At 41.0% G+C, this 11251-nt stretch overlaps 1 protein-coding gene across 2 annotated transcripts in view; it reads left to right on the top strand.

The window, feature by feature from the left end:
• ZMYM2 (zinc finger, MYM-type 2) overlaps positions 1-10144 on the top strand; it is an 86903-nt gene extending 76759 nt beyond the window's left edge. For both annotated transcript variants that reach the window (XM_015429495.1, XM_015429496.1), the window contains 7 exons: positions 1575-1669; positions 3786-3954; positions 4339-4490; positions 5658-5772; positions 6493-6744; positions 7242-7365; positions 9625-10144. In XM_015429495.1, the coding sequence (XP_015284981.1) occupies positions 1575-1669; positions 3786-3954; positions 4339-4490; positions 5658-5772; positions 6493-6744; positions 7242-7365; positions 9625-9817 (1100 nt within the window). In that variant the 3' untranslated portion in view covers positions 9818-10144. The remainder of the gene's footprint in view (positions 1-1574; positions 1670-3785; positions 3955-4338; positions 4491-5657; positions 5773-6492; positions 6745-7241; positions 7366-9624) is intronic.
• The last annotated feature ends 1107 nt before the right edge of the window (positions 10145-11251 follow it).

The raw sequence follows: 11251 nt of genomic DNA on the forward strand, positions 1-11251 counted from the left end.
TCTGCTTCAGTATTTTCCACCAGTCGGCCAGTCAGATTGCTCTTTTGGAAACGCACAAGCAATGGCATGGAGCTGATAGCCATCACCTATTGTGTGGCCTTAGCGTCTAGTGCAAATTTCCTCTGAAATGGGAGATGTTTCTGTTATAGCCAGAGGTCACTAAGATCCTCCATGAATGTGTCTTAATTCTTCTTCTGTACTATTGCCTGTCACCACTTTTTTAGCTATAAATCCACGAGATCCGCATTTCATGTGAAACCATGTCTGGTGTCACTGTCAGCTTGAGATTCCATGTTGAGTGAAGGATTCAGAGTTAACAGCCATCCCAAAATCCCCTTCCACAAAACTTATTTGTACCAAAAAGTTAAAAGACTGGAAGTACTGATGCTGTCCTTGTAAGAACCACATTTTCTTCTGAAGAGGCCTTTCAAGTGTAGGAGAGAACCAATGAGTTTAGGTAAAGCAAGAAAGGGGGGGGGGACTCCTCCTGATTGCTCTTTCATGCAAAATATCAGTGGTATTGTCGAGGTGGGTTGGTGACCCTGAATTTTGTTTTTTAATTATTCAGATTTTTCTGCAGACCTGTTGGTCTCCTGAGTTTGCAGAATCCTGAAATGTAGTCAGGGTGGGCCCCATTTTGCAAGACCGCTGGTTGCTGTTGGTGATTAAATATAAGGACTACTTGTGGTAACAGTGGGGGAAAGGCAAACCGAGGGCATTGTCACATTTCTGGCCAGGATCATGGGTGCCTTTTTTAAAAAATGCATTGTGCCATTTAGGATATGGGCAAGACTTTCAAAATAAGACAAAACAGAGAGTTTGCTGGTTCAAGCTGTAGCTTGGCATAAATGTTGTGTGTGAGCAGGGGTCGTTTCGTAGAAAAAGAGCTAGGGGAACTCATTAGCATATGCCACACCCCCTGACATCACCGGAAGTGTGTCATAAGGCCACACCCCCCACCCCCAACGGTTCCGGCCGCTGCCGCCGGCCTTGCAGCTCCACTGCCGAGCCCCATGAGGGGTCCGGCGGTGGACCTGCAAGGCCGGTTGGAGTGCAAGGAAGCCCCGCGAAGGCCCTCCCTGGCCCCAGGCAGGCAGGGGTGGGAAGAGGCAGGGAGGAAGCAACTTACCCTCCCTCTTCTCCTGCCTCCTCCTGGCGGAATGAGGGCCGGAAGCGGGGGGGGGGGCTTCGTCATGTGCTCCGCCCCCCGTACCTCACCCAGGGGAACTGCGATCCCCCCGAAATGACCTCTGTGTGTGAGTGTGTGTGTATATACACACAGAAGGAAAGAAAGAAGAGCCAGGTTATGTGTTCAGAATTAGATTTTTTTTTTCTTGGTTGAAGAGTGGAATTCCAGGAATCTGTTGTAGGCTAGGCTCAAAATAATTACTTTTTCTATTTAATTAAAAGGCATACGCGCCAACATTAGTTTATGCACCTCTTTCAATAAATGCCAGTGCTTGTGGACAATATTTGAATAAAGAAAGGCTCTCAGTTGTATACACCTTGACAAGTTTTGGACCACGTGGTAGTTAAATGTTTCTTATGGAAATATACTTCTCCTGTATGTGCAGCAACAGAGGAACTTGATACAGAAAGTGAATTTTTGCTGCTGCCGGTCTTTGGAGATGAATACGAGGAACAGCCAAGACCTCGAACTAAAAAGAAGGTACAGCTTACGTAACAGACATGTTGAGTAAATGATTAAGCTTTGCACTGCAAATTGATTGTATTCTTTGATTATGCCCTGTTTATTATAATACTCTGAATTGGCCCTATTATGAAGAAAGTTGAAGCAGCTGCCTCAGATGTCAGGTAATTCAGCACACAGGGAAGAGTTCATTGGGAAGATGCGCTCTTCACAAGTGGCACTGAAATGACAAGGAGCCTTGTGGTAGTGTGGTATGGTTCCTCTGCTGCACACTTTCATTTAAGTAGCATTTGCAAGGGGGAATTTCCAGGCAGATTTTAACCCTATTAAAGTTTATCATGGGAGCGGGGGTGCTTGTCTCTTTGTAGGCATAACTGGAAGCCTTAGGCTGATTTTGTGGGTCCTTACTGCAAGCTGTGCGGCACCACATCTCCTGCAAACACACACATGCACGCACACACACAACTGTCTCTTGTTTTGTCTGTACTCATTATGCATAACCAGCAACCAGTGACAACTGTTTGTTTGTTTAATTGTTTTATATATACTTCACATTTTTCCCTAATGAAGGATCCAACACAACTTACATCATTCTCTTCTCCTCCATTTTATCCACATAATAACCTTGTGAGGTTGGTTAGGCTTAGCTAAGGTTTACTCAGCAAACTTCCATGACAAGAGTGAGGATTTGAACCTGGGTCTCCAGATCCTAGTCTGATGCTCTAACACAGGCTCTCTGTGTTTCTTTTACAAAAATTATAGTTCTGCTGTTTAAAAACAGAGTGAACAACCTTAGCTAAGTTTATACTATCTTATGAAGAATTCAGACTATTCATAATACCAAAATATTTCAAAGCATTGCAACAGAGTTTCCAGCCTATTTCCAGTTTTTAGCACTTAAATGTTACTGCACAGGAAGGTAGAAGTGGGAGATTTCATGAGAAAGGCTTACAGTTCTCACATTGGCAGCAGCGTTTTGGAGCCTTTGAACCTGGGCAAGTTGTGCAACTCTCACTTTGTGGATTATTTAAGGAGATTGGGGAGGCTTGGGTACAAAGTTACCCCAATGGGAAAATCCAGTTGTTTCTGAGGTAAATTCATACCCCCAGTACTTTTTGCTTGTAGGAAGGTAATGGTAATTAATTTTTCCTTTGGGGATAACATGAATCAGACTGCTAGGAAGAAAGTCCTAAAATGGAAATGCAAAGGAACCACTAACTTTTGGGTTTTGTTTAATATTAAAAATATGTCACCCATGGTAGGAAATGACCCCAGAAATCCAGGTCAAGGCTGTGCAAATATGGGCAAAATAATTCCCATTTGAATTTTCCTCCCTGGGAGATTCTTACCTGGTATTTTCTTCTTAATTTGGGGTCTAAAGTTCTTGACAGTAACCAGTGATATGATTTTGAGAAGAAATATGGTATACTTTCCCTGACTGCATGTTCAGTTTGGATATTTTATAGATTCTTGTATCTTTTTATATGCTGACTTGACAAACTAGCAGGGTGTAAACTTTTGAGGCTTCTCAGTGTCCTGCACGGTGTATTGTTGTGGGCCTTATACCCATTTAACAATGTATATGATATAACGTAAACTTGAAATGTGGATGAGTACATCAATAAAACTTTGTATAACCATTGAAAACCAAGTTTAATTTTTTGGGGAAAATACTATTGCACTGAAAGCACTGTGTGTAAATAATATTTTAAGGGTTGGATCCTATGACTTAATTCCACTAATAGCAATGTGGTTCTTTTCTGGTGCACGTGACTGCCTTCTGATACCAGCAGATACGAAGCCTCCTCCATTAGCAGAGGGCTGCTTAGATCAGAGGAAAAGACTGCCATTAGCGGAAAGGAGTTATAGGAAACAACCCCTTATATATTTTACTACATACTTATGCCAGCGTTTTGAGGGGCAGAGTGGTTTGTGAAAGATTGTAGTGTAAGGGCTTAACGAGTTGCTTTGAGCTCATGAATTGCAAGTATTACATTGGTCTTCAGAAATCTGGTTGACAGCTGGTAGTTATGGTTTTACTAGGCATCTGTTTCTCTGTAGTAGAGAGTAGAATTACTGACTGTAAGTTCAATGTTAATAAGCAGTAATATTTACAGATCTGTTTTAATGGCAGGGAGCGAAGAGAAAAGCAGTGTCAGAATACCACTCTCAGGATGATAGCTCTGAGAATTCAGAGTGCAGTTTCCCCTTCAAGTATGCGTATGGTGTAAATGCATGGAAACACTGGGTAAAAACTAGGAATCTAGATGAAGATCTACCAGTATTAGATGAGCTGAAATCAAGTAAGTATCTCCTCCTTAGCTATAAGTCTTAGGTCTAACAGACAGCCAGTGTGTTCCAGTAGAGTATGTGTTGAACTTGGGTTTGGTTTCTGATTCTGGGCTTTGCTGGGGTGGTTTGGGGGGGAAATGATCACAACCTTAGCTCCTAATCAATAAAATGTAAGTTATGGCATGTTACCACAGAGAATTATTGTGCCTACAAGGTAGTTAATCATGAAAAGTGCTATTGAAATTGGCAGTTGTGCCGAAAATCTCTGTCTGCTTCTTGCTTTGTATTTCTGTTGGATGCTGTAACTTTTTCTACAACATATATTCTTCTGCAGGATGCTTTATTCTATTAAGTATTATGTTACATGATGTCTTTGGGGTTTTTTTACATCTCAGCAAAGGCAGTGAAATTAAAAGAAGATATTATATCACATACTCCGAATGAGCTAAACTTTGGATTGGCACACTTCGTTAATGAAATCCGAAGACCGAATGGAGAAAACTATGCACCTGACAGCATCTATTATCTATGTCTTGGGATTCAAGAGGTAAATCACCAAAAAAAATGTGTATTGTCTATAGGACATAGATACTATGATAAGCTTTTAATTGGGAAAGCATGGAGTGTTCTTTTTGAAGTAATGACTACTGGATGTTAGGAAGCAGAGCTTTAATTACCCGGACATTTTGATGCCTTCCTAAAATGTATTATTGAAAGGTCTGATGTTGATCAGAATCTAAGGAGAGACATTTTGATACCTTCCTAAAATGTATTATTGAAAGAAGGTCTGATGTTGATCAGAATCTAAGGAGATTGGTGGGTCAGAGGAAGAGGCAGGTAGTTTTTGTTCATTGTTTTTGAGTGTGCACTTCCATCTGCTGAAGAGATGAAGAAATTGTAAAGCTGCTTATAATGTAGTCAGTCTCCGGGGGGAAGGAGAAGGGGATTCCTTATTGTGTGACAGATAAGCCCTCTCATAAAAGGACTGCAGAGGTTTGCATTCTTGTATTGAATAGAGTGTTAAACCTGAACCAAGCTAGTTCAAATCTCCATTTTGCTGTAAGTTCACGTGATGACCTTAGGTCAGTCAGCTGTTTCCCTGCCTGACTTGCCTTGTAGGGATGTCCCCTATGTATGCGCTGTGTGAGCTCCTTTGTAAGAAGGGAGGGAAATATAAGCCATAAAATGTGCACTGTGCATGTTGTGTGTCAGGCTGACCAAATGCAACTGTACAGAGAAAGCATTCATTATTGTGGATTAATCTGGTTTATCGGTGTCGGATTCAGGATTCTCAGGGTCACTGTTTATTTAGAGGGGCTGCTCCTGAATTGGAACTCAGTGCCATAGTACCTTCCATTCAAGAACTCTCTTTAGATCATAACCTGTGAAATAATTTAGAAACTTGGAAGAAATATAGTGGGCTATGTTGAAACTTTTGTGATGCGTACAGCTCAGTATGCTTGAACTGTGGGACTAAACATAGATTATTAGCTTTATAATTCAGTCTTTGTAAGAAATACTAGCCTATCTTTAACTTTATTTGGAATATTTTTATACATTAACATGCCTGAGAGATGCTGAACTGAAAGGTACTGCTTTTTTGTGTCACTACTTCAAGAGTGAATCAAAGACTGCATATAACTCCTAGAATAGCTCCTCTGTCTTCTTGTTTGTTTTTAACTGTACTGAATTGAGTACCCCTCTTTCTCTATAGTATCTCAATGGAAGCAATAGAAAAGATAATATCTTTATGGATCCAAATTATCATACATTTGAGCAGGAATTAAATAAAGTACTCAGAAGCTGGCAACCAAGCATTCTTCCAGATGGTAACTTTTCTTGCCATAGTTGTTTTTGTCTTTTCTTTGATGTTATGTAGCAGTTTAGAGATCAGTGCAATTGTTTTTAAAAAATCTGTCTTTGGCATGTGGATTTTAAGTGTTTGAACAGTATTAAAAGTCCTAGTGTGAATGTAAATTTAAATATCTAATGTGTTTGGCTAAATAGCCAGGACAATGGATCTGTTGTGTGAAACACCTCTGAGAGACTTAGTTCAGTTTAAGAGATGATGATATAACCAGGGCTATTTTTGGCAGGAACGCACAGGAACGGAGTTCCGGCTGGCTCCCGAGTTGGCCACACCCAGCAAGAACTCATTAGCATAATAGGCCACACCCAACAGCAGGAACTCATTAGAATTGGCTACATTAGGGGTGTGTGGCCTAACATGCAAAGGAGTTCCTGCTACAAAAAAAGCCCTGGGTTTTGACAACAGACAAGGTAAACAGAATAAAAAGCTAAAGGTGGGTGTGGCTGGATGACCAGACCTGATAACATAGCCTAATAGGCTAATGAGTTTCTGCTATTGGGTGTGGCCTATTATGCTAATGAGTTCCTGCTGGGCTTTTTCTACAAAAAGAGCCCTGGATATAACTAACTTTTTTTAAATGCTGCATACCGAAGAATTGATTTCATTTGGAATCTTGTGTGGGCTTCTTTATAGTAAAACTCTTTCTTAGCACATGTTGTTCTTTTCCTTCTCCTTCCAGGTTCAGTATTTTCTCGGGTTGAAGAAGACTACCTCTGGAGGATAAAACAGCTGGGATCCCACTCTCCAGCTGCTCTTCTGAATACACTTTTCTACTTTAACACCAAGTATTTTGGCCTGAAAACAGTGGAGCAGCACTTAAGACTTTCCTTTGGCACCATTTATAGACATTGGAAGAAAAACCCTCTAACAATGGAAAGCAAAGCTTGTCTTGGATACCAGGTTTCCTCCCTGTGTGGAGCAGAGAATGAAGGTACCCGTTAACATCCTGATGTAACATCTTGTAGCATCTTTATTTAGCCAACTTGGGCACTCTTGTTTTAGAGGTTTTTAGATGTGTGTTTGTTTATTTACTTCATTTACAGCTCACCTTTCTCACTGAGACTCTCACAGGGTGGATTACAAAAGACAGAAAACAATTAGGGAGCTAATTTGCTCTTCTCAGGTAGCAGCAAGATGGTGTTTTTCTCACTTGAGTAAGAGGCCAGCATTTAGTTTTGGCTCATGTTTAAGGGAAGGCAGGAGCTTTTCTGCTATTTAGCTTTCATATCTCTCTCAGCCTCAGTAGGAAAGGGCAAAAGAGCTATTGCTAAATGTTGCAAAACAAATAAATTTAGGGATCACAGTACATTTGGCTGAGTGATAAGTATACCCTGTCCATTACAGCATTTGTCTGTAGCTGTAATTCATTAATCCCAGTCTGATACTTTTGAAAGATTTAAGGTTTTCTTAATTTTTCTCTTGTGCCAGAAGACAAAATTGCCACTGGAAAGAGGAAGCATGAAGATGATGAGCCAATATTTGAACAAATTGAAAATACAGCAGATCCCTCTAGATGTCCTGTGAAAATGTTTGAATGCTATTTATCTAAGAGGTATTTATTTTCTTTCAATTGGTGTATGTATGTATTGTAAAATCTGAAAATCTCTAAACTGTTTGCAGTACACATTAATAGAGATTTTTACACCCTCTTGTAGGGAGACAGACTGCTACTTTCAGCAAACTCTAAGTAAATATATATTCTTCAGGTGCTAGCCCTTTCATGTAAATGGGTGACAGGTGACTTCTCATAAGGGAGGAAGTTGTAAACATAATTCTCAACTCTTTAAAAACATGCATTGTAGATTTTGTTTAACTAGACATCTGTATCCTACTTGAAGCCTCCCTCCAACTTGACTGGCTCTTTTCCTCTAAAGGGAGGGGATGCAGTTCAGAGATAGAGCATCTGCTTTGCATGCAGGAGGTCCGGGGTTCAATCCCCAGCATTTCCTTTTAAAAGGAATAGGTAGTAGATGGTATGAAAGAGAGCCAGTTTGGTGTAGTGGTTAAGTGTGCGGACTCTAATCTGGGAGAACCAGGTTTGATTCCCCACTCCTCCACTTGCACCTGCTGATGTGACCTTGGGTCAGTCACAAGCTCTGGCACAGCTGTCCTTGAAAAAGAGCAGTGTGTGTCAGAGCTCTCTCAGCCCCACCCACCTCACAGGGTGTCTGTTGTGGGGAGGGGAAGGGAAAGGAGTTTGTAAGCCGCTCTGAGACTCCAAGTGAAGGGCGGGGTATAAATCCATTCTCTTCTTCTTCTTCTTCTTCTCTGGTCTTCCCTAGCTGCTGCCAGTTAGAGTAGACAGTACTGACCTTAATGGACTAATGGCCAGATTCAGTATAAGGCAGCTCCAAGAGTCACTTTAGTTGGAGGAAGGATACTGCTTGATACCAGCTGTGCTCAGCATCAACCCATCTGTACAAACCTGCACCTTTGAGTCCGGTGACTGAAAACACCTGGAGGGACATGTTTCCATTGGCCCATCCTACACTTGCCTTTGTTCTTGAGTACTGCGCTCTTAATCAGAAGCAGAAGGACAGGGAGGTGCCACAACAAAGTGGCTTTATTCGTTTCTGAAGCTGCCTGGTTTCAGCTGGAAAGCCAGTAGGGGGAGCACTTGACATGTATTGGGAAACCCATAGCAAAGTTCAGGTCAGCAAAGGGGAAAAGAAAACACTAAAACTGAATATTCTAGCTATGTTTTTATGTATCTTAAATTGCCAGATCTTGTATGATCCCGACCACCTTTTTGGCTTCAGATGTTTGTCTTCACTCCATAATTTGAGTTTAGGGTTATGGCAAATAGCGCCCTCATCTCAGTGCAGTGGAGATAAGGAATGGAAGTCATTTTATAAATATGTGTCTTAACACTTTTTAATGGTGAATAGAAGAGCCAGCGGGTATTAACTTTCTGGAGCAAGCTAATACAGTGATTTTACATTCACCTAATGAGCGAATCCCTACAATGCGCTTGGGATTCTTACGTTAGAATAAAGCATTTGTCTTCCATGTTGTTGTTTTTTGCCCTTCCTACACTATTAAATATGCAAGTTAAAAACTATTATATCATTGTTCCAGTCCTGGATCTTAAATTGCATGGCTGAGATCATTAGATGATACTAGATTATTATATCAATGGGTACATTAATGCCTTTTCATTTTAATCCATGTTTAAAACTATAGCCGTACATTGTTAGTATCGGTGTAAAAATATGTTTCCAAGTATTTATATGCTGCATTTCTCCCAACAATCAACTCAAAGCGGCTTTCTTTTTAAAAACAGCAATATGATTGAGCAGCCAGCAAAAGAAAGAGAATTCAGTTCACTCCAGGGCTGGTCCTAAATCCATTTGGCCAGCTCACTCAATGGCACAGGCTAAAGGCCAAGAGCCCTATTGCCAGAAATATGCTAACCTGGCTGGCCCAATCTAGCCTGATCTTGTTAGCTCTCAGAAGCTAAGTAGGGTCGGCCCTGGTTAGTACTTGGAAGGGAGACCACCAAGGAAGTCCAGGGTTGCTATGCAGAGGCAGGCAATGGCAAATCACCTCTGAACATCTCTTGCTTTGAAAAACCCAAGGAGTCACCAGAAGTCACGTGTGACTTGATGACAGTTTCCTCTACCATAGCCAGAACACTTGTGCCTCTGGCCTCACCTAGACTTTTAATACCTGAAACAGGGAAGGAGGGCGACTCTCAGCCCTGATCTTCCTTAGCTGGCGGCCATGCTCCCACAACCTCCTGATTCGCTAAACATGTGTAGGTTCTATATTTAAGGTAGTACTCTGCTAACCTTTTCCTTCTCCCTTTTAGTCCACCGAACCTCAGTCAGAGAACGGATGTGTTCTATTTGCAGCCAGCCTACCCTGATTCCTCAGACGACCCACTCTGGTACACCTCCGCTTCACTGGACCGCAATACTTTGGAAAATATGCTTGTACGGGTTCTTTTAGTAAAAGATATTTATGATAAAGACAATTATGAACTGGATGAAGACATGGATTGAACACTCCTCCAAACTATTTGTGCAGGGGAAACACACACACACCACACAACAGCATTAGATAGTCAAGCTGCTAGACTTTTACTATGGGAAAAGAAACATTTCAAGTTTACTCTTTGTTTTAACATGTTTTGTAGCAGTGTACCCTCTACTGGGTATTACCATGTAAATAATCTGTGAGCGCGGAAGTGGCCATTATTCTTCATAGTGGTTTTAGGATACTTAACAAACACATTCATTTTTTTAATTATTATTTATTTGGTTAGGTATGTTTAACTTTTTACATTGCAAAATTTGAATGAGAATGTGCCATGTGTAATTTTTTTTGGGGGGGGGGGGTTCATAGTAAGCAGCGTCCCTGTTGCACAGCTTCCCTGTTGCAGAGCTTCCCTGAAAGAGGGGTCTTCTGGGCTTTTACTGGGTTCTGAAGCCAGGTAGTTGTGTATGGGTAACACTACTAAAGTTTAGAACTTGCTGTGTCTTTTCAGAATTTTTTAAATAAATTGTAAACTAATAGGTTTTTTACTCTTAGTTTTACTGAAGCCTTATGAGGTTATGTAGAGAGAGGGTTCCATCTTATGTACCAAAAATAGACAAAAGAGAATGCTGTTGATATTGATGTACTGTGATGTGGATCTATACTGGTGAAAAGAACTTCTCTTTTTTCCTTCTTTTTTCTTTTCGGTTGCCCTTATTAAAAGAAAACCTTAGCATCCTTTCCTTATTTGTGACTCTCTGAATTGCCCTCACAAGTACAGTGTACATTGGATAAGCTTGAAGACATGTGAGCCACCTTAGTTATACAGTGTACGATAGATATTTATCTCTCTGATAGCAATGTAACAGCCTTTCGATATGGTTTTTACCTTATTAAGAGTTGGCACTTTTCAGTCTTTGTTAAAGAGGTGAATGCATTGTTTCAAAATCTCACGTACGGTAGGTCCTTGACTTGATGGCTTGTGTACATCTGAAGCCTAGAGAATCTTTGCAAGTAGTACACATGCCAGGTAGGTATGCACACAGATGAAATTATGCTAAACAGCATTTTCCTCCTGTCCTTTTTGTTGATCAGGAATGTCAATCAAAAGTTACAAAGTAAAGCGTTCTGTTTCACCGTTCTGTTCTGTCCTGTCCAAAGTGTACCCGTGTTTTACCTTTGCCTGGGATGCATTCATGCACTGTGTATATGGAAGAGGGATTTTGCCAGCTTTCATTTTCTGATGCCATTCTCCTTGTAGTTGGTTGGATCCTGCTTCAAAAGGTCCTCCATGCTTCGTGAAAGGTTTCATTGGGAAGGGGGGAGCAGGGAAAGCCCCAATGCGGACACAGCATTCTGCATTTAAACCTGGCATTTGTGAGATATACTGGCAAATCCCTTTTCAAGCATGACTTTTTATAGGTATGTAAGTAAGCAGCGGCAGTTGTTTTGCTGCAAGC

The sequence above is a fragment of the Gekko japonicus genome, unplaced genomic scaffold (assembly GCF_001447785.1).
Source record: "Gekko japonicus isolate JY-2015 unplaced genomic scaffold, Gekko_japonicus_V1.1 scaffold237, whole genome shotgun sequence".
In the NCBI taxonomy this organism is placed as follows: domain Eukaryota; kingdom Metazoa; phylum Chordata; class Lepidosauria; order Squamata; family Gekkonidae; genus Gekko; species Gekko japonicus.